The following is a 21,647-nucleotide window of genomic DNA, read 5'->3' as shown; positions in this document are numbered from 1 at the left end:
AAGGTTTGTGGGTCTAAGCACATGCATATTTTGTGAATCAGATGTAGATGATACAATTCTGAATCACATACAAAAATAAACCAAGAATATATAAGGGTGTGTCATACATTGAAAGTAAGGAACTTGGATATACCAAAGATACTAACTATCTGATACACGGTCACACTTTTGAAGGAAGAATAATGACTGTAGAGACTACACTTATCAAAACCAAGTTTCAATACATCCATCATCTAATCCTAGAATGTGGGGTATCCTATTGACTATGGCATAGCATGGTTATAGAGTCTAGCTGATTTGCCTCACGCATCTAAGATATCGAGGAACCTCATCTGCCAGACCTAAGCAAACATAGTATTTTTGTCATCAGACTAATTACGTCTGCTGATAAATCGGGCCTTTGCAGTCCGACACTCACAGCTTTTCTTATAGCATTTATATTTCGTAACAACTCTTATAAGATAATATTCTTTACGCATCCTGTTGAACCTTATCCAAAATCAAATACATAAAAAGGCTACTCTTTTTGCACAACTACAACTGCCACAGTGTTGAGTATTATGTTGACATAGCAATTGATGTGTTTACAGACTTTTTAAAACTGGTAGTGGTCTATTTTTCGCAAACGCTTTTCTTGGTTATTTTTATGTTTAAACAAAGAGAAAAAGAATATAGCATTTTTTATTTTTAATGCTTTTAAAAAAAACAACGTATAACAAAGAAATTACATAATCATACATTAGGACTACGTAAGCAATCATTCACCTACTTCGTAGGTGTTTCTATTCACGTGACCGGGAATACAATACTGATAGTTTTAGCAACTTAGCTCATCCTCTGGATATCGAACACAACAGAATACGTGAGGGAACAGATATTCTTTTTACGGGGAGTTATAAGACAGACTTGCACTCTAGGGAATGGTTTAAAGCAGCTCATCTGCTGACAAAGATCACCATACCGCACACAAACTAGGTTACGATTCCAACGATCCGATCAGGCATAGTAGCTTCTAACCTGATTTTTGTTAGAGTATCTTAATTCACTAGTTTGACCTGCACGGTCTCAATCTGCACGTTGATCTAGTGCTAAAAATTCGGTGTACTCGTACTAAACGTTTTATTAACTACACCTCAACTATTTTAAGGTGAAGAAAAAGAAAATAAAAATTCTTACATAATCATATGTTCACTTTATAATTGAGTATCAATACAATCAGCAAATTGACATTGAAGTTCTTTTGCCGAGTCCCAATATTTTGCGCTTTGACACTCCTCAAGGATTTGAGCTCGTAGCATATGCTTGCTTAACCGAAGAAGTATGTCCTCGACTAAAATATCCTCAACTGGTGAGCCAATTGGAAGGACAAATGGGTTGGGTACTGGAAGTACTGATTTGCCGGCAGATCAATTTTCGATCAGCATGGGCGTAGAAGCAACTGACGAAATTAGAGGAGTTACAAAGTCGATGGGTAGTGATACATCTCCAGGGTTGAATGACGATTTAGTTAGTTTTGGTCATGATCATAATGGGTCGCAGTCGTTTGCAAGTTGGAGAGCGGAATATCATCATCAGCGTTCTGCTTCCTCTTTATCATCCTTTGCTCAAAAGCACGAGTCTTCAATACTACTAGGTGTGAATACGTTATCCGAATCAAGTATATCTCCATTAGGCAAAAATTCGATTTTTGAGCTTGTTCAAAATATAAACTACAATAAGCGAGCCACAAGTTCTGGGCAGCTTCTTCTTGGCAGTGCTCAAGCTCTGGTGAACTTGAAGGGTCCTACCAATAGAGATATACCGAGTACTCAGTTAGCCAAAATTGAGAAGATTAAGTCTCCTGAATTAAGGAATCACTCAGAGTCTCTCGAAAACGATTATTTTAAGTTCAAACAAAATAAAACACTCACAGCGTCAACCCTCGAGGCTTTAATATGCAGATTAGACCAGCAAGAAACCATAAATTCAGAAAATGATATACATCTCAAATTCAACTATGATGATTTCGAAAGACAGAAGGCTGACCTTGATCAGAATTCATTGTCCTGCATTCCAGAAGTTTATTTTGACAGTGACTTCAGACTTGATGACCCAAAAATCTTTTCTCAGATTCTCAAGAATAAAACGATCTTGGATGATACGACTGATTTCAATCCAGACGGTACTAAGAAACTTAAACTAGAAAGTGATGAACTACAGGAGAATTTGTCATCTTATTTGGACATAGTTGAAGTCCAGTTGATTAGGGAAATCTCTAAATCCTCGGGCTCTTTCTTTAGTGCTCTCGATGACTTGAAGAGTACTACTGCGAAATCGAAGAACCTGGTTACTAGACTTCGAAAATTGGACGCCCGACTTCAGAGAGTGGAGGAAGCTCAGGCAAATAGAGCAATGGAGATACTGGATTTAACAAAGAAACGTGAGAATGTGGAGAAGTTGGAACAGGCTCTGGTTCAAATCTTCACCATTCTACATCAAGCAGATATGGCCGAGTCATCGTATTATAATGCCAACTACAGCAAGGCGCTAGAACTTGCAGATTCAGTTTTTGCCTTGATTCGGGGTAATAATCCTCCACATCCTCTGGTGGACCTAATAGCTGAGAATTGGCCATTTAGATTACTTGATATGAATAGGATTTCAGCTTTGTCTCCTTTGAAAAAACTACTTGTCAACTTGGTCGCTGATACTGGAAAGTCTTATTCAAAGTTGTTCAACGACACATTGATTAATGATCTCAGAGACCATTATGAACACGTTTCACAAATTGAAACTTTGAGAAGATTGGATCAAAATCTGAGCCGCGGTAAAAGCCAGGATACGAACAGTATAAATTTGGATTACGAGCATCTTGATGAACACTTCATTTCTCGATTGAAAGAGTACTTAAACGGTCTTGCAAGATGTGGTGAGCTAAAAGCCTCTTTCAATATGTATCAAGAGAAATTTTTATCAGAACTGAAGGGCATCATTCGGGCCAATTTGCCTTCAGAAAATACTGATAATGTGATAAAAGGCAGCATTTCAGGGCTTTCGGATGGCACTAGAAGCACATCTACACAAAATAATGGTTCAGGAGGGCTGGCCAGTACGGTGAAGACAATGACACCTCGCGAATTTGAAGATCTGTTGGTGAAAACATACACACAGCTTTCAGAAGCCTTACGTCGCTTGACCACTCATAGAAAAATCTTGTTAGGGATGACATTAGATGCAATAGCGGCATTTGACCCTTCGTTCACAGAAAACCAACCAGACATGGCATTGGACTTTGACTTAACTAATGCGATAGCGGAGTCGATTGACATAGTGCAGAGACGCATGGCGAAAATTATCAATGTTCGTGAATCTCAGAACTCTTCTATCACACTGGAGTACTTCATGAGGTTCTTCAGTCTCAATGCCATGTTCCTGGTTGAGTGTGAGCTCATCTCAAGTGGCGCTTCAGAAACCTCAGCTCTGCAAGACGTTATGTCCAGCCAACTTAAAAAGTTCATCATACAGTATCACCGGACGACATCGAGAATAGCATCTCAACTAATAGAGAAAGAAACATGGAAGGAATGCACAATTTCATCCTCTACGCAGATGCTCTTAAATCAAATTTTAGATGCTTCTTCTGGTGACTTCGACGAAAGCCTTTGGCTAGAACCCTATTCTATTTTCAATACCACATATAACCAAGATGCACCACAGGTCAACTCAAGTGAAAGGAAGACAATAATGATTGATGGGAAGTCGATGATCGTACCAGAAGTAACTTCAGATATTCTCAAAATGATAAAAAGTTACTTGCTAATCAAAATAAAATTTGGTGCATCCAACGACAACTACATTATCGAGTTCTTGAGACTTGTCAATTCGAAATGCCATCAGGCTGTTCTAGGAGCCCAGGCTACACGTACAGCAGGTCTGAAGCATATTACTCCTAAATACCTCGCCGTTGCATCCCAGTTCGTGGGCTTTTTGTTTTCTTTAACACCATACCTTCAGCGATTTTTTGGGAAGTATCCGAAGACCGACGCACATATTGAAAAAGAATTTCAAAAGGTTGCAGAACTATTCCATGATCATCAAGTTGAAATATTTGACAAGCTCACCACATTGATGACGGATCGGATCAATGTCCATGCTGTGGAAATAAAATCAATTGATTGGTCCAACCCTCTCCAACATCAACAAGTGCACCAATACATGGAGACAATAGTCAAAGAGACGTTAACAATTGCAAGGGTTCTCCAAAGGTATCTACCGGAGGAGCAGTATGCCCGAGTCCTATCCAGTATCTTCAGAGGATACGAACGCTCCCTTATTGACATTTACACTAAAATTGGACTAAAAGACTCTCTGGAGAAAGCAGTGGTAATGCGAGACATTGATTATTTTAGAGATAGGTTGAATGAGGTCACAGGCTACGAAAATTCAGGTCAGCGGATTTGGGAATGTGTTAATATGTTGTCGACAGAAGAAGAATCTCGCATGGAGGCCATGATGCGAAATAACTCCACTGAAGAAAAATGTATTGAAGAGCAAAGGTTGCAGAACCAAGATGACGATTATTCTTTACGAACCGGAAATCCCTCCTGAAGGCTTACCGGATTAAAGAGTCAACTATGCACTGGTATCTGAATTCTCCCTCATAAGTATCACAAAGTGTCTGTAGGGCGTTTCAACTTGATACTGTTGTCAGCTGATGGCCATGCATTTAACATCCGTTTCAAAAGTCAAGGTATGTATGTACGAAGGCCTGTTAAGAACTTTTTTCTGCAAAGTTAATTTGACTTGCAGACTTGAATGATCGATACGAAGTGGCATAGCGAAAACCAAGTATAAGGTGGAATGAACCAGTTGTGTGCGGGATGCCCCACTGTTAATACACGGTGTACGAATAGTGTACTCCCAGGTATTATTGGCACGAGCAGAATTGTTGGATTGAGCTTGTTAGGTGGGTAATATCGAGGAAACCCACATTTTTTTTACCCTGCTACCATCAAAGAAATTTTAGCATTGTCAAACAGTCCAAAATCATCAAATGTGATATTGATGACCATGCATTCTGTCGTCATTCGAGCTTACCTATTCATTGGGCTATACGAAGTATGTAGTTGAATGTTTGTTAAGGCATATTTGCATGAAAGGTAGTAAGTAAAGTTAATTCAAATCAAAGATGGCTGGCTGGATTTTGTCATACTATATATTTTCGGAAATTTCTGAAGATCTTGTTAGAATAGTGGAATCAATGAATATGCCTAGCAATTTTTTCCGCAGACTAAACTGATTTATTTAACATGCCAATGAATTGCAATGCAATTTATAGCAAGCTTGAGGCTGTCAAATTGAACGTGGAGGGTATAAACGAGAAGATGGCTCAAGAGTATCTTGTAGCGCTATCTAACGTTGCCATGAATGACGATAATTTTGATCGCCTTTCCTTTACTAAAACACTCGCCAAGATTCTTGAATGCGCACCACAGTCTGAAATGCTAGACGAATATCTGACATTGAATTTGTTTGAGGTTCCAATGAAAGTTAACCTAACTGCTGACCAGGACGTGGAGATTATACAGTCACTGGTCACTATTTTCTTGTATTTTCTTTCGGGTCCATTTCACGGGAGAAAATCAACCTTTATTTCAATAATGGTTTACATATTATCGGGTCACTCTATCTTGGAACTCGTTTGTCATAAGCTAGTTGACTCAGATATAACATCTATTTTACTCATCATAGATTTACTTTCGAAATTCCTGCTACGTGTTTTTGAGTTGCAAAATGACGAGCTGCTGATCAAGTTCATGGCTAAGTTAATGAAAGAGAATACATTTTCTAATCTATGCAAAATCCCAACCGTTTATGAGGACGAATTGACGCGAAATCAAAGTTGGAAACATTTTTTGAAGATTACGAAGCTCGTTTACTCATATCTTTCTAACTGCTCGATTGATCCCAATGATAAGACGCACTCAAATCTTATACGTGACGTTCAAATGGCAGTAAATCATTTCAATGAAGGTTTCAACCGCAAGAAAAATGATGAACTACCACATGTCAACGAAGAGATTCTAGATAATGTTTCAAAATTGACACTGTTATCAGCTCTTCATGTCATTTCATTGTTTTCGAATCCAAGTATGGTATTCCGAAAACAGTTTGCTGAGCATCAATTATTCAATAAGCCGATCCCTCCAAATTCTCTATATGAACTAGCTAGAGGCATCGCCTCAGCAATGGATCCAGATAATCTCTCGCATAGCAGGCTTATAAATATGCCCATTCGATTCAGCGAAGAGCTTTTTGAAGTGCTCTTTCTTTGCTCTATAGACTTCTGGGATTCATTTAAAGCTGATGCAGATGACATACGGGTATTGCTACATCACGTGGCTCACCTATTTGACCACTTTGATCACTTGGTGGAACTCAAACAATTTGAAGACGCAATAGACGGTCTCAGAAACATGGATTACACAGCATTCAGACATACCGAGTTGGGAAAGATTAAAAATGATAATCAAGAATGGTGGAACAAAAATTGTGATGAATTCAACAAAATTATGTACGATGAGACAATTGGTTTCGTCAAGGATCAACATCTATTAGCACTCTCAAAAGGCACCTGGGTTTTATCTGTAAATCCAATAGGTCCAAACGGAAGTAATAGAAACTCGCCTTATTACTTTTTGATATTGTCCACCAATCACAGGGCCATACTTTATAAGGAATTTTCCAAGAGGCCTGACAAGAAACCGAATATCGACAAGGATGGTGCGAGAATTGAGTTCAGTCAAATTTCGGAGATTACTTACCAGCCAATGACAAAAAACATCGAGAAGTCAAATCTGATTAGCATTGAAAGCAGGATACAAGTCAATCGGATAGACATAAAACTTAAAAACAAAGGATTATTTTCATTTTATGTCAATACGATAGATGACTTATATATTTGGCTGGATGGCCTTCGAATGCTGTTTTCAAATTCGACAAGACTATCACATGATACGGAGCAACAAATCTTTTGGCTTTCTAGCATAAGAAAACAAGCTCAATTTCTTGAGCTTTCAGTCAAACAAAGTGATCACTTGAATCATTATAACAAGGCCTCTGTGGAAAACGTCAAACCTAGATCATCAGAAGATCTGACCGAGATAAATAGCAGGTTCTATTTCACTTAGACTAAATGAAAGGTTTAACATGTTTATCTTCAGCGCTTGGCACTTTTACCTTTCAGTCTTTTTGAGAGCGACTTTGAATGTAAGCGGTCGTTTTTCGTCTTCTTGTAGACTCGTTCAGAAATCTCTTGGGCTTCCTGTGCTTTGCGTTTTTTGCTGTTCAATCTTTTGCCTTTCTGATTCTCCGGATTCAGCCCGCCTGATTCTTTTTTCTTCTGCTGGGAGGTCATGAACCAGGTTCGTTTGGGTCTTGACTTGATTTCCTGCTCGAAGTTGAGCATGTTTTCACCTTTTTTGATTTCTTGCTCGGCCTTGAGAAGCTCCTTTTCCTGCTTTTCCTCATTCAACACATCTAATATGACAGATTCTTTTTCTTGCAGAATGCGATGAATCTTCTCGACATCTTCCCAATTAACACTTCTTCCAATGGCTTTTCCAGAATTTTCAGTCTCAACCTGTTTAATGGCTTCCTTCACGATATTCCTGTCCTGAGAGCTTTCGCCAACGAAAGATATGGATAATCCTTTTCTACCTGCTCTAGCAGTTCTTCCAACCCTATGTAGATAGATTTCGTATGTCTTTGGCATGTCAAAGTTTATGACAAGTTCAATTTTGGGTATATCAAGGCCTCTTGCTGCTAGATCAGTGCAGATAAGTATTGGAACAGTCAAGTTCTTAAAGTCAACAATGGCTTTTAGTCTTTGCTCCTGCGTTAATGAACCATGAAGCTCAGACACCTTAAGACCCAGAAGACCTAGAGAAATCCGTAACCTATGTGCCATCTCTTTCCTTGAAACGAAAACAATAATTCTACTATGTAGACCGTCCATTTCAGAAAGAATGTTAAACAGCAAAGCAGGTTTTGAGGTTTCACGTTTTCTAATCCTCACGAACTCTTGAACCAATTCAGAAGCGGCGGCTTTTGGTGCTCCTATCATGACTCTAACTGGCTTTTTGAGGGAAAGCTGGATGAGTGATTTGATTTTTGAGTTCATTGTCGCTGAGAAAAGCATTGTTTGACGATTCAAAGGGAGAAGGGAAAGAATTTCAGTAAGTTCCTTCTGGAATCCTTCTTCCAGCATTCTATCGGCTTCATCAAACACCAAAACTTCCACAGATTCAACGTTGAAAGAGACCGAATTTCTGATGTGGTCAATCAACCTTCCTGGGGTTGCGATAACAATATCCGGTCTCTTTTTCAATTCTTGCTCCTGTTGCCTCAAGTTCAAACCACCGACAGCTAAACCAAATGTCAGTCCATTGACAAACTGACCAATTTTCTTACCTACATCTGCCACCTGAATAGCTAGTTCTCTCGTGGGAGCCAAGACAATGACTCTAGTAGAAGGCATCTTGGAAGGCTTGTATAGTAATCTTTCAATAATGGGGATCATGTAAGCTGCCGTTTTACCGGATCCAGTGACTGCGCCTGCAACGATATCTTTACCCAACAATGCGATAGGTATCGAGGCACTTTGAATTGCGGAAGGTTTGCTGTACCCCAATGCTGATAATGCTTTCAAAATTGGTCTCGACAGCTTGAGTGATTGAAAACTTTCATGCTTTGATTGGGGGGAATTGGCATTTTCATCAGAGGCAAAATAGCTAGCTATAGCATCTGGAGAGTCTGCATCTTCGCTCACTATCTCAGTGCCGTCTATATTATTCTTGGAACTAGAGTGAATTTTCAAGTGGGTATCAGATCTCCCCTCAGGGCTGTCAATCGCGTCGGATCCGTTGTCTTTTCCAGCAGGGGAGTCTGTACCGTCATCGCTGTCAGTGTCGCTAAGTTCACTGACTACGTTGTCGGGTGCCCCCATCCCAAAACCATCAAGGGCCAACTCTTCATCGGAACTTTGGTTTTCTTCTTGCACCTCTTGCTGTTCGAGGGAATTGTGTTTTTCAAATTCCAAGATGCTGCCGGAAAGTCCTCCTTTTCTTTTTATTATGTTATCGAGATCTACGTCTTTGTTTGGAGAGCCTTGCTTTTCTTCCAGCTCGAAATTCCATCCATCAAAGGTTTTATCTTCTTGACCATTATTATGCAAAGCAAAAACAAAGCTATCATCAAAGTCTTTCTCATGATGGCGAGCACTTTTACGGCTTCTAGTGGTTTTCAGGTTTGATTTTTCATTACTATCCGAGCTGTCTTCACCACCACTCTCATCTAAGTCTGGAACTTCCTCATCACTATCAGATATGGTTGTAATTTGGTCAATATCAAGAGATGGTTTTCTATGGTTCTTCGAAAACTTAACGTTGGCTTGTGATCTCATATCCTGTACGTGATTTGAAAAACTAAGATTAAATTTTTTTTCCTATGCAACACAGCCAAGTACTGGATTAAAATTCTCGGATAAGCTAATTTGGTGATTATGTCGAAAACAAGATAAGAAGACAGTCGAATTACAAACATGAAATCATCAAGTATCGGAAATCAAGCAGATGATCAAATTTCTACCCGGTTCAAGAAGTTTGCTCATTGAAGCAAGTAATTTGAATAATTTGACTTGAGCTCCGTTCGTACATGAAAAATAACAATTTATTACAGAGTTGCGATTCAAAGAAACACTCAGGCTTCAACTTTCATGGATCTTATCAGATGAACGTACTGATAAAAGAAATTTTAAAACAAAGGTCGGATCACCGAAAGATGAGTCCCGCAAACTAACATTACACTATTTGATGTACTTAGCTACAACAACCATCGGCATACAGCAAGGGTGTTGAAATTGAGAGTGGAATATCAGGCTCTGCATGATGGTCCGATAAGCACAAGGATTCCTGCATATGTTACTAAAGCTGTGGAGACTGGCGATATCCTGGTGATATCCTGGCGATATCCTGTTTTTTGTTTTATTTGGTTATTTTGATATTACCAGTCGAATGATACAAGCTACTGCACTTATGTTTCCTCCCTGGCCCTCATAGGACAACATTATCATGCCACTGGGTAAAGCGACTGCAACAACGTAGATTTCAAGTTGCACACTGCTCATATACCCGTCTGCAACTCGGAACCTAATCCTTCGCCTTCAAAGCCAGATAAAGAGACGGCCGTGATTCTAATCAGGTACATCGTTGCGTAGAGAATGAATTGAACAACTTTCAAAAACTCTCGACGAACTTCTATGTTAAAGAGCTTATCGTATCCAGTTTAGAAATAAATTAAAAAAAAAATTCTAGAATCTTCCATCAACCAAGTTACAAACAAAAGATGATTCTTCACAACTCATCTCTCGGAGGTCAGATGAGCCAAATGTTAGAGGTTTGCGAGTGGCGTATATAAAAAATATTGCCACCAATAATTTAAACTTGTTTTTTACAGTTCACTGCGGGCGCAAAAGATTTTTCCAAAATTTTTGCACAATAACGCCAGCGTGTCACATTTTCATAATGTAAACTTCTATTTCCTGAAAATTCGACACGTAACATATTTGCAGATATATAAAGCTCTTGTAACTCTGTATAATACAATCTTCCAAGGCTCTGAGAAAGATAAGCGGTTTACGTTTTTCAGTGTTTGGAATTTGAAATCACCAGAGCGGTTCCCGTGTTATTACGCTATACGACGATCAATTAGAAAGGTTCAGTTGCATTAAATTCTTTGTTCTCTAAAATTGATCTGCCCTTAAACGACGAGAATGTTAACTTTCAATAAGTCGGTAGTCTCGTGTGCTGCAATCATCTATGCTCTGTTGCTAGTGGTTCTCCCACTAACAACACAGCAGTTTGTCAAGGCAGAGTCAAATGAAAATTACGGAACCGTGATTGGCATAGATCTTGGTACCACATATTCATGTGTTGGTGTTATGAAGGCTGGAAGAGTTGAAATCATTCCTAATGACCAAGGTAATAGAATAACACCATCTTATGTTGCATTTACCGAGGATGAAAGGTTAGTGGGGGATGCCGCCAAGAATCAAATTGCGTCAAACCCGACCAATACTATTTTTGACATCAAAAGATTGATTGGGCACCGGTTTGATGACAAAGTAATTCAGAAAGAGATCAAACATTTGCCATACAAGGTTAAGGATCAAGATGGTAGACCGGTTGTGGAGGCAAAGGTTAACGGGGAACTCAAGACCTTCACCGCGGAAGAAATTTCTGCCATGATTTTGGGCAAAATGAAACAGATTGCAGAAGACTACCTAGGAAAGAAAGTGACCCACGCTGTCGTTACTGTCCCAGCATACTTCAATGATGCGCAAAGACAAGCAACTAAGGATGCAGGAACGATTGCTGGTTTGGAGGTTCTGAGAATTGTTAACGAGCCAACCGCAGCAGCTATTGCATATGGTTTGGATAAGACAGACGAGGAAAAACATATTATAGTCTATGATTTGGGTGGAGGTACTTTTGATGTTTCTCTCCTCACCATTGCTGGAGGAGCATTTGAAGTCTTGGCTACTGCGGGTGATACTCATTTGGGTGGAGAGGACTTTGACTATAGAGTTGTTAGACATTTCATCAAAGTTTTCAAGAAGAAGCATGGAATTGATATTAGTGACAACTCAAAAGCATTAGCAAAATTAAAGAGAGAGGTTGAGAAAGCGAAGAGAACACTGTCCTCTCAAATGTCGACTCGCATAGAGATTGACTCTTTCGTGGACGGAATTGATTTTTCAGAATCTCTATCAAGAGCAAAGTTTGAGGAGCTGAATATGGATTTGTTCAAAAAAACTTTGAAACCAGTGCAGCAGGTTCTTGATGACGCTAAAATGAAGCCAGATGAAATAGATGATGTGGTTTTCGTCGGTGGATCTACTCGAATTCCAAAAGTTCAAGAGTTAATCGAGAATTTCTTCAATGGAAAAAAGATTTCTAAAGGCATCAATCCAGACGAGGCTGTGGCGTTCGGTGCTGCTGTTCAGGGAGGTGTGCTTTCAGGCGAGGAGGGAGTTGAAGACATAGTGTTGATCGATGTCAACCCACTCACTCTTGGTATTGAGACTTCCGGAGGTGTCATGACCACATTGATCAAAAGGAACACTCCTATTCCTACACAAAAGTCCCAGATATTTTCCACTGCCGCTGATAACCAGCCGGTTGTCTTGATCCAAGTCTATGAAGGTGAAAGAGCGATGGCCAAAGATAATAATCTGTTAGGAAAGTTTGAGTTAACAGGTATACCACCTGCGCCAAGAGGCGTCCCTCAAATCGAGGTCACGTTTACTCTTGACTCTAACGGTATTTTGAAAGTTTCTGCTACTGATAAAGGAACAGGAAAGTCCAATTCTATAACAATTACCAATGATAAGGGTCGCCTTTCGAAGGAGGAAATCGAAAAGAAAATCGAGGAAGCAGAGAAGTTTGCGCAACAAGATAAGGAGCTGAGAGAGAAGGTAGAAAGCAGAAACGCACTTGAAAACTACGCCCATTCCCTCAAAAATCAAGCCAATGATGAGAATGGTTTTGGAGCTAAGCTTGAAGAAGATGATAAAGAAACTCTTTTGGATGCTATTAACGAGGCTCTGGAGTTTTTGGAAGACAATTTTGATACAGCAACTAAAGATGAATTTGATGAACAGAAGGAAAAGCTGAGTAAGGTTGCATACCCTATCACCTCTAAATTGTATGACGCGCCTCCAACGAGTGACGAAGAAGATGAGGATGATTGGGATCACGACGAACTGTGAATGACTCATGTAATATACTGATAATAATGAGAATTTGCTTTTTATCGATAAAAGGTTTTTCTAAGTTTTCGAGGTTTGCGACGCTAGCTTCTTGAGTACATACGTACATAGATTGGTTGAAAAAGGATAAATCGTACTTTTTTTTGTTAATTACAGTATCTTTTTATCGTTATACGAGGAGCTTTTTTTCGAGGCAAAGCGTCATAACACGCTTCAGTTGCTGAAATCTAATCCTGTTTTATCAATGGACATAAAGCTCAAGCCCCAGGTACCCACATTTGTGGAATCGGATGAGCCAGCTAAAGAAACTGAGCCCCAAAATGTGAACCGTTCATCAAATACATATAACGAGCCCAATAGCAAAACCGGGAATGAAACCTACTCGATACAAGATATCGAAGTAGAGCAGATTCTTCGTGGGAAAGTGAATCGCTGCAAAAACCTTGAAGACCTTGCGCCCATAGAAGCTTTGGCGATTTTCAATAGATTGATTGATGACCTTGTTCAGCTGAGCAAATTGACATCGGGAGAGTCTAATGTAGACCTAGACTTGCTTTTATTTACACCCACAAAGATTCACGGCGTAGAGTCGAATACCTCTCATCCAGTGATACAAGAACCTGAGCAAGCAGTTGAATCGAAGAGTCAGTTTGCAAGCGATCAAGACATTAAGGAAGATCGAGAAAGGTACGAAGTTCCACTGAAAATCAGTTCCAAATTAAGGTTGAATTTTGGCGACGCTTCAATTCTTTCATATTCTGGAGCCTCGAATTTGAGAAGTGAGGAAGTTTTGGGCTACTGTCGCGATGATATGAAAACGAACGAGCCCAGACTTGACCACTACACCCTTTGTAGGAGATTACCAGATACAGGACCGGCGATAATTAGAAAGTTTTACCTGAAAAAAGCTCCATCACTTCAGATACCGAGATACCTTGAACGAATACACCATTATGCAAACCTATCTACGGCTACACTTTTGACTTCCGCATATTTTTTATTTCATTTGACTTTCAACCTGAAGGCTCCTCTATCGTCGTCACTGCTTCCTTTCGAACAGCCTCAGACACCTGAAGGGTTCGCATGTAAAACTACAATGCTTCAGATAAATGAGTTAAATGCGTTCAGGCTCGTGCTTAGTGTCTTGCGCTTGTCTCTTAAGTTGATCGAAGACAAAAACTACAAGCAAAGTTATTATTGCAAGGTCACTGGACTACAGAGTGTGGAAGAGCTATTCAAACTGGAGCTGAACTTACTTTATCTACTGAATTTCGATCTTTTTGTCAATGAAATCGCCTTGACGAGATTCTTATTTCAGTTTCACCAATTCGATTCAAATTTACAGAACATTTTAAGTTAGCTCTAGATTACAGTTTGTGCAATTAAGTGTAAAGTTGCAAACAGGAACTCTTCATTTCCTCTATAATACTTGTAATAATAATAGGTAGGAAATAATAATTGGAAATCCTAGGCTTTCAAGATTCATGACTTACTTCAGAAGTTGATAGGTTTACCGAAAACCGAACCGGCTGCCTCCTTAAAGGCCTCCGACAAAGTTGGATGGGCATGACAGACTCTAGCGATGTCTTCCGTAGAAGCACCATACTCAAGTGCCAGACCGGCCTCTGCTATCATTTCTCCCGCATTTGGACCAATGATATGACATCCCAAAACCCTTTCGGTGTCGGCATCAGCAATAAATTTGACAAAGCCTTCAGTATCCATGTTAGTTTTGGCCCTGGAGTTTGCAATGAAAGGAAATTTGCCGACCTTATACTTGATGCCTGCCTCCTTCAGTTGTTCCTCCGTTTGCCCAACCCAGGCAACCTCAGGATGAGAGTACATAACTGCAGGAATATTGGCATAGTTGACGTGGCCATGTCCATTCTTAATGTATTCCACAGCAGCAATGCCCTCCTCTTCTGCTTTGTGAGCCAACATTGGGCCGAAAGTGGCATCGCCAATACATCTAATGTGGTCAAACTTGGTCTTGAATTGCGAGTCAATAACAACTCTTCCTTTTTTCTCGATATCGAGGCCAATAGCTTCTGCATTCAAACCCTTGAGGTAGGGTCTCCTACCGACAGCAACAAGTAAAACATCTGCCTCCAAAGACTCAGTTTTTCCAGTTTTGGTGTCTTCATACTCAATTTTAACCAGGTCCCCTTCCCTGACCCCTTTGGTGACTTTTGCACCAAGCTTGAATTTCAAACCTTGCTTCGTCAAGAATTTCTGTGTTGCTTTCGAAACTTCACCGTCCATTCCTGCACCAATAGCATTCTGAAATTCTAGAACAGTGACCTGCGAGCCCAATCTAGACCACACAGAACCCATCTCCAAGCCAATAATGCCTCCTCCAATGATAACCAACCTTTTAGGAATTTCGGACAAAGAAAGACAACCTGTTGAGGAAACTATTCTTTCTTCATCGATTTCAATACCTGGGAATGGCGTGGCCTCGGAACCAGTTGCAATAATGATGTTGTCAGCTTTGACAACGGCCTTCTCACCGTCTTCAATTGGGTCAATATCGACATGGTGCTCATCAACAAACGATGCTGCACCCTTATAATATTTAACACCATACTTTTTGAACAACATTTCAATTCCTCCAGTTAATTGGGCGACAACTTTATCCTTCGCATCCATGAATTTAGGAAGATTAAGACTGACATCGCCCTTTATATCAATCCCTCTTGACTTCGACTCGTGTTGAATTTGATGATAAAGATGCGAGTTGTTCAGCAAGGCTTTAGAGGGGATGCATCCGACATTGAGACACGTTCCGCCAAGTCTACCTCTCTTTTCGACACAGGCTGTGTCAAATCCAAGTTGGGCAGCCTTGATTGCTGCTACATAACCTCCGGGGCCGCCTCCAATGACAAGAATATCATGTTTTTCTTTGTTGGTTAGTTTCTGAGCTGGAGTGAACGATTTTAATACTTACTTTGACTAGCCTCAGCCAGTACTCTGGCCGAAGAGAACAATCTGCGTTGATAAGATCTCAGCATTTTATAGGTTATACTGTTCAAAAGGAAACAAAGCTAAAAAAAAACTCCACGCTGGGATAAATTCGGTAGAATGCTACATTGACTGCTTTAAAATTGTAGCTCGCTTTTTTGGAAAGCTGTAAAATGGAACGCATACTTCCAAATTGGCTGGCAGTATTCTCAATATGGAGACATCATTTAAAGCCAATAATGGCTTTAGATAAAGTACGTTTACAAGGTCTGTCCGTCAAACAAACATGGACTACTAAAACCCGAAGAAGCACTTAGAAGAACGACTCGGGAGCGAAAACTCGCGGTGTAAGGATGCATATATTCAATTTCTTGCCCCGGAGCGGCATCAACGATCTTCAGTAGTCTGTACCCAGTTTGTTACCAATGAAACAAATTCTTTTGGTCTTTCGCTGATCAACCAATGGCCTGCATCAACATCCTTCACAACAAAGTTGGGAAAGAACAACCCCACTGAGGCGAGGTATTCATCAGCTATGTAGGGGCTTTGTTTCCCACGAATGAATAGAGCAGGTCTTGTCCATCTAGATATTTCATAATTGAAAGGCCATCCGGAAATGTTGTCAAGACTTCTTGCCAAAATGTCCAGTGGAACTCTGCTCGTATATTGATTTGCCGACTTTCTCATGTTTGTCAGCAGAAACTGTCTGACAGCTAGATTTGATTCCACCTGTGCCAGAATATTGTCGCATTCTTTAAGATTTTTCAAGGATGGATCGTCTTGTATTTTCTTCAGTTGCTTTATGTAGATTCCAAACTTGCTAAACCCTGTGCCACCTGCCGTAAAATCTACAGGTGCATTGTCAACAGAAATCAACATGGAACACAATTCAGGTCTCCTCAAACATACTGCCATCGCAGTCTTAGCTCCCATGGAATGCCCTATAAGTATAGGATCAATTAAACCATGATCTTCTACAAATCGTTCAACGTCTGCGGCCAGCGAAGGATAATCGTGTCTTTCATTATGAGGCGAATCCCCATGATTTCTTAGATCTAAACAGTAGACGTCTCTATCCAAAGTATTCACTAACTGCTTTGATACTGTCCTGTTATTTGCCTTTGAACCAAATAAACCATGTAAAAAAATGATGGGATTGTTAGCAGTTGGAGATCTTGGCGAATACCTTTCATATGCCAGCTCCACAGTCGGAATTCTTTTATCAAGAGCGCTTCTTCCAAGATCAGAATAGGCTAGCGATTTTGGTGTACCGTCATAATGATATAACGCCTTGTGAAAGTAGTATATGCGGTCACATATTAGCTTGCTTCGATATTTAAACATTTTCATGAATACATACGAGAATTTATATTTTGTTTCAAATTTGTTCATTGTAACCTAGAATGTCCACTTCTGGAAGCGCTATGCTCGCTCAGCTTAAAAATGAGACGAAGGAATTGCAAGACCTTAGTTCAAACAACAAAAACATACTTTCCGCTTACTTAAGTGTCAAAAGACTGATCAGTGTGATGAACACAGTGCGCAGACGGTCTTTTACACTAGAGGGAAAATCTACAAATTCTATATCCGAATACCACAACATGCATAAATCACTTTTGGACATAGAGTTCGAACTGGACTTCAAGATTCGATCACGCAAACTACATTATTTGCCTACGGTCGAAGTGGATGAGGCAAAAGGAGAAAAATCAAGCGATCGAGAACCATTGCAGGCAATTCAAATCATTTCCCCGGAAAATGATGAACCTATTGATTCTCTCAAGCAGCGATTACTATCTACGGGAAATGAGCCCTCACAATTGGATTCGATTCACACAGCTCAGACTCAAAATGAAAAGCACGAGTCGTTCCAAAAAGAAATGATAGACTCTCTACCCTTGATGGTGTCATCATTGAAGAACCAGGCATCAAAATTTCAACAGATGCTTAAAGAAGACGCAATTATACTCAAAGAGGCATCGGATAATTTTGAATCATCTAAAAGCGTATTTGATAGAGTTAACACCACCCTATCAAAGTACCATCGCGAAGGTAGGCTTGGACTATGGTTTTACGTGCGTGTCATTCTGTTTGTCTCCCTCACGTTTGCGTTTTTGATTTTCCTGATTAGACTCATTCCCGCAAGATATTAACTTATTTAATACGAATGTCACAGACTAGTGGGGCGTATCAAAACGGTTTCCTTACTTGAGCCTTTAGCATAAGAATTGCGCATGACCACATGATCAGCTTTCGTCAGACTTTCTAGAGACCAAGAATTCAATTTGAGCAACTGTGCGAACTCTTTCAAGTCGTCATACATTTGGCTCACTTCCGATACATCATAACGCACTACTGGAGAGACCGATGCAAACTCTCTTTTAACCCAATCTGTGTCGAAGTGCGATTGAGCTCCCTCTGTCACCCTTAAAACCCAGATTCTGATCAATACCTCTTTATCATAAGATGAGAGAACGTCTTTGACTAGAGGTATCCGTAACTGGGTGGCAACATCGAGCATAAATGATTCCTTTTTCATGATGTCGCCAATGGTGATGATGCTAGATCGATATTGTTTTAACAGCTCCTTCTCTAAGTTTTTCAGCTTTCGTTTCAGCAGAAGCCACAGGTGGAGCTGAGATTGCCGATAAATGCAGGAATTTTCGTAGCTTGTTTGCAAAGAACTCATCATTTCTTCCGATTCGAAATAGCCAGTGCCTTTTAATGTCGAAGGAAATGTCTGGAACTTATCTAGCTTTTGCTTGAACTTAATATCTAACGCAGATTTTAAGTTACTCAGCCCTTTGAGAAGCGCTTTCAATGTTTTGTGAGTGTCGTCTAAATCTGCGCACCTACTTGCAAAAAGCTCCAGTAGACCATCTGGTAAAATATGACTCCTATTACTCAAGAACACAACACTCGTTGGATTTGACTGATTAGATGTCGACGCTTCATCATCGCATACAGGGTAAGTGTACTCCTTCAGTTGTAGAAGGGGTACTTGCCACATCTGCAAGCATTTCTCGCATACGCCATTGACGTCGATAGTCAGTTGTAGCTGTTCATTCTCGTTATCAACTATCGCAAAACCGTACCCCATTAAAAGCTCTTCATTACCTTTTGGCCCGTAATTATTAAATAGCTCCCCACTGATATCTGCACCACCTTGAAGCCTTAGCTCAAAACCGGCAGATGAAGGTACCCATGTGACCTTAGATCTGGGTTTATGGTTGAAGAGATCAATAATGGGCAAAAGCATGACGGAATCATTCGAAGCTTCAGGATCAATGAGCTTGTAAGGGAAACTACGAGAGGTTACAATCAAATGTGCCCATAAAAACCATGCAAATGAAGGGGGGTATTGACATTTGTTGGAAGTCTCTTCCATTATTGTTTTAAAGAACTGGGCTTGATCATAGTCCTCGTATTTTGTGGGGTTCTTGACTTTTAAATAGCTTAGTGCTTTTCTGTACTCAGCTATCAGTTGTTTTCTTTTTAAAAGAACTCCATGATACATATTAGTACCAGACAAAAAGGTAAGTTCCTCTGAGCTGAAGGCCAGAGGAGAGCCTATGTTTCTCAGTAAAGGAAGACACGCAATGTAGGGGCCAAATTGATGTTCTCGACCTGATTTCCATCGACAAAGCAGAAGTTTCAATGCGATGACAGGGTTTGCAGACTCACCGAGCTCTAGTTCACAATATGCAATACGCGGAGATATAATCATAGATGTGGGGACGAAAACAGAAGGTTCCGATGGCAGTTCCGGATTTTTTAGAAAGGCAGAAACGCCATTTGCTGACAAACGAAACTCAATATTTTCCGAAATCTTACACCCATTCGATTGTGACCAGACTATCAAATCGCTCACTTCTCTCTGGTTCATGCTTTTGATGAACCCATAATTGTCGTGATTTCGAAAATCGCACATTTTTTTATTTTAAAAAAACCTATTCCTATACAAAATCGATAGATCAAAAAAAAAAAAAATCAAATGGATGGAAATGGATGGATGAATACATGAAAATAGATAGGAGAAACACTCAACACCCTCGATATTTAATTTTTAGAAATTTAGTTTCTCAGCATCAATCAGCAAGAAAATCACCTCCATAGTTGATATATACCATTTACTCAAATTTAGCCTTTAGCACGTTGAGCAAGGTAACACAGTCAGCAGAGAACTTTCTGATACCTTCGGAAAGCTTTTCAGTGGCCATGGCATCTTCGTTAAGAAGGAATCTGAATTTGGCTTCATCATCAATGTATGATACTTTTTCCTCGCTGCATGACTGAGCGGCAGAGGCATCCAAAACCTTTGGAACTGGCTGTTTGGAGTTCATCAATTCTTCCAAGAGCTTTGGAGCGATCGTCAAGTAGTCACATCCTGCCAGCGCAGTGATCTCCCCAACGTTTCTGAAAGAGGCTCCCATGACAATCGTCTTGTAACCATACTTCTTGTAGTAATTGTATATCCTAGTAACAGATTGAACACCTGGATCTTCCTTTCCTTCGTATGTCTTACCCGTCTTGGCCTTGTACCAATCCATGATTCTGCCAACAAAAGGTGAGATCAGAGTGACCTTAGCTTCGGCACATGCGACAGCTTGGACGAAAGAGAAAAGAAGAGTCAAATTGCAGTGAACACCGTATTTTTCTTCCAGTTCTCTTGCAGCAAGAATGCCCTCGTAGGTTGAAGCAATCTTGATCAAGATCTTTTCTTTGTCAATGCCAAGGGATTTGTAGAGCTCAATGATTTCAAGGGCTTTCTTGATTGTTGCTTCCTTATCAAATGAAAGTCTGGCATCCACCTCAGTAGACACTCTTCCTGGAACAATTTTCAAGATCTCTTTACCGAACTCAACGAGAAGTCTGTCGAGGGCAATGTTGGCTTTCTCTTCGGCGGATGATCCCTTGTCCTTAGCATAGTCGACTGCCACATCAATTAACTTGGCATATTGTGGCTTTTCAGAAGCAGCCAAAATAAGAGATGGATTGGTAGTAGCATCCTGAGGAGTATACTTAGCGATCGCTTAATTATTAGTGGTCAAGAAGCAACAGTAATACTTACATTCAAACTCGCCCGTATCAGTGACGACAACGGTTCCAGCGGCTTTAAGTTGTTCAAGTGAGCTCATTGCAATTGTTGAATTTATAATTTGATGGAAATCAATCGAAACGTATATAATTCAAGTTCTGGTTGCGGAGGAATACCCGAGCTTATTTATATTCATCACCCAGTTTGCGTTGAATAAATCTTACCTAATCAATAACCTACAAATAAATGCTATCTTCGTAAACAAATTCGTCTTCGGAGACAAGTTTACGTAACCTTGTCAACCAATCAATGTGAGTGTATCCTTGAAGTCCACCCTAGGAGCCATTACTTTGCCACATGCATTTCCATTTTAGGAGCCAGCTGGGTGACAATGTTCCGTGAATCTTAAAGAAAACAACATCCGAAAAAGTACGTGTGGCTGATGACAAATAAACGTGGCTAGAACGCAAGTTCTTTAGCGATATGGATTCTACTTGAGTCAAAACATACTTTTAATCTTACTTTATGTCAGGATGTGCTTATAAGATACTTCACACGTGAAACATTATGATCGCTGCACCCACCTTCATAGTGTTACACCCCTCATCTCAGGTAAGCACAGATGTTACGGGACAATTCAAAGTCTTCAAAGTTCTCCGAAAATCAGATTAGAAATTGCGAACAAAAGTCCGTTTTTAATAATTGGCTTCTGTCTGAATAATCCATATTTCATTATCCACCCAGAGGCTCGCGCACCAATAATCAAGATTTGTGACTGAAGTGGAATTTTGAAACCCACTGGACGATAAAGTACGCTCGATCTACTATGATTATCAAACT

The 21,647-nt window shown here is 40.1% G+C and overlaps 10 protein-coding genes across 10 annotated transcripts; 5 read left to right on the top strand and 5 right to left on the bottom strand.

Annotated features, from left to right (window-relative positions):
* Nucleotides 1-1,263: 1,263 nt before the first annotated feature.
* Nucleotides 1,264-5,116, top strand: OGAPODRAFT_17510 (uncharacterized protein). The gene has a single exon (XM_018355159.1). It carries the CDS (start codon nt 1,321-1,323, stop codon nt 4,585-4,587), a length of 3,267 nt encoding a protein of 1,088 aa, XP_018208839.1. The 5' UTR covers nt 1,264-1,320; the 3' UTR covers nt 4,588-5,116.
* A 172-nt stretch (nt 5,117-5,288) lies between these two features.
* Nucleotides 5,289-9,344, top strand: OGAPODRAFT_78213 (uncharacterized protein; the record flags this gene model as incomplete). The annotated part of the gene is made up of 1 exon (XM_018356429.1): nt 5,289-9,344. One exon carries the CDS (start codon nt 5,289-5,291, stop codon nt 7,167-7,169), a length of 1,881 nt encoding a protein of 626 aa, XP_018208837.1. The 3' UTR covers nt 7,170-9,344.
* OGAPODRAFT_35965 (uncharacterized protein) lies at nt 7,214-9,226 on the bottom strand (the record flags this gene model as incomplete). The annotated part of the gene is made up of 1 exon (XM_018355314.1): nt 7,214-9,226. A coding segment is annotated over one exon (2,013 nt), but the record flags the coding sequence as incomplete, so codon positions are not given.
* Nucleotides 9,345-10,649: 1,305 nt separating the features above from the next.
* Nucleotides 10,650-12,927, top strand: OGAPODRAFT_17508 (uncharacterized protein). The gene has a single exon (XM_018355158.1). The coding sequence runs from the start codon at nt 10,811-10,813 to the stop codon at nt 12,806-12,808; it is 1,998 nt and encodes a 665-aa protein (XP_018208836.1). The 5' UTR covers nt 10,650-10,810; the 3' UTR covers nt 12,809-12,927.
* An 88-nt stretch (nt 12,928-13,015) lies between these two features.
* On the bottom strand, nt 13,016-15,863 carry OGAPODRAFT_91309 (uncharacterized protein). Its single transcript, XM_018356998.1, has 2 exons — nt 15,756-15,863; nt 13,016-15,708 (listed from the first exon to the last, which is right to left on the bottom strand). The coding sequence occupies exons 1-2, from the start codon at nt 15,817-15,819 to the stop codon at nt 14,303-14,305; spliced, it is 1,470 nt and encodes a 489-aa protein (XP_018208834.1). The 5' UTR covers nt 15,820-15,863; the 3' UTR covers nt 13,016-14,302.
* OGAPODRAFT_14888 (uncharacterized protein) lies at nt 13,053-14,168 on the top strand (the record flags this gene model as incomplete). Its single annotated transcript, XM_018353438.1, has 1 exon — nt 13,053-14,168. The coding sequence occupies one exon, from the start codon at nt 13,053-13,055 to the stop codon at nt 14,166-14,168; it is 1,116 nt and encodes a 371-aa protein (XP_018208835.1).
* Nucleotides 15,864-16,035: 172 nt separating the features above from the next.
* On the bottom strand, nt 16,036-17,161 carry OGAPODRAFT_83800 (uncharacterized protein; the record flags this gene model as incomplete). The annotated part of the gene is made up of 2 exons (XM_018356737.1): nt 16,036-17,003; nt 17,130-17,161. The coding sequence occupies 2 exons, from the start codon at nt 17,159-17,161 to the stop codon at nt 16,157-16,159; spliced, it is 879 nt and encodes a 292-aa protein (XP_018208833.1). The 3' UTR covers nt 16,036-16,156.
* Nucleotides 17,162-17,172: 11 nt separating this feature from the next.
* On the top strand, nt 17,173-17,922 carry OGAPODRAFT_10514 (uncharacterized protein; the record flags this gene model as incomplete). Its single annotated transcript, XM_018353218.1, has 1 exon — nt 17,173-17,922. The coding sequence occupies one exon, from the start codon at nt 17,173-17,175 to the stop codon at nt 17,920-17,922; it is 750 nt and encodes a 249-aa protein (XP_018208832.1).
* Nucleotides 17,923-17,939: 17 nt separating this feature from the next.
* OGAPODRAFT_78207 (uncharacterized protein) lies at nt 17,940-19,700 on the bottom strand (the record flags this gene model as incomplete). Its single annotated transcript, XM_018356428.1, has 1 exon — nt 17,940-19,700. One exon carries the CDS (start codon nt 19,698-19,700, stop codon nt 17,940-17,942), a length of 1,761 nt encoding a protein of 586 aa, XP_018208831.1.
* An 18-nt stretch (nt 19,701-19,718) lies between these two features.
* OGAPODRAFT_17504 (Transaldolase, enzyme in the non-oxidative pentose phosphate pathway) lies at nt 19,719-20,907 on the bottom strand (the record flags this gene model as incomplete). Its single annotated transcript, XM_018355157.1, has 2 exons — nt 19,719-20,801; nt 20,841-20,907. The coding sequence occupies 2 exons, from the start codon at nt 20,905-20,907 to the stop codon at nt 19,900-19,902; spliced, it is 969 nt and encodes a 322-aa protein (XP_018208830.1). The 3' UTR covers nt 19,719-19,899.
* Between the last annotated feature and the right edge of the window lie 740 nt (nt 20,908-21,647).

This window comes from Ogataea polymorpha (assembly GCF_001664045.1).
Source record: "Ogataea polymorpha strain NCYC 495 leu1.1 chromosome Unknown OGAPOscaffold_7, whole genome shotgun sequence".
Lineage (NCBI taxonomy): Eukaryota > Fungi > Ascomycota > Pichiomycetes > Pichiales > Pichiaceae > Ogataea > Ogataea polymorpha.
The sequence above is the reverse complement of the archived record's forward strand: the minus strand, read 5'-3'. Positions and strand labels throughout refer to the sequence as shown.

Excerpts from the sequence above, each read along its gene's own strand:
- OGAPODRAFT_17510 (XM_018355159.1), top strand. The coding sequence starts at position 1,321 with ATGTCCTCGACTAAAATATCCTCAACTGGTGAGCCAATTGGAAGGACA.
- OGAPODRAFT_17508 (XM_018355158.1), top strand. The coding sequence starts at position 10,811 with ATGTTAACTTTCAATAAGTCGGTAGTCTCGTGTGCTGCAATCATCTAT.
- OGAPODRAFT_91309 (XM_018356998.1), bottom strand. The coding sequence starts at position 15,819 with ATGCTGAGATCTTATCAACGCAGATTGTTCTCTTCGGCCAGAGTACTG. Across the intron at positions 15,709-15,755 it reads ACTGGCTGAGGCTAGTCAAA|AAAAACATGATATTCTTGTC; the intron begins GTAAGTATTAAA and ends TAACCAACAAAG.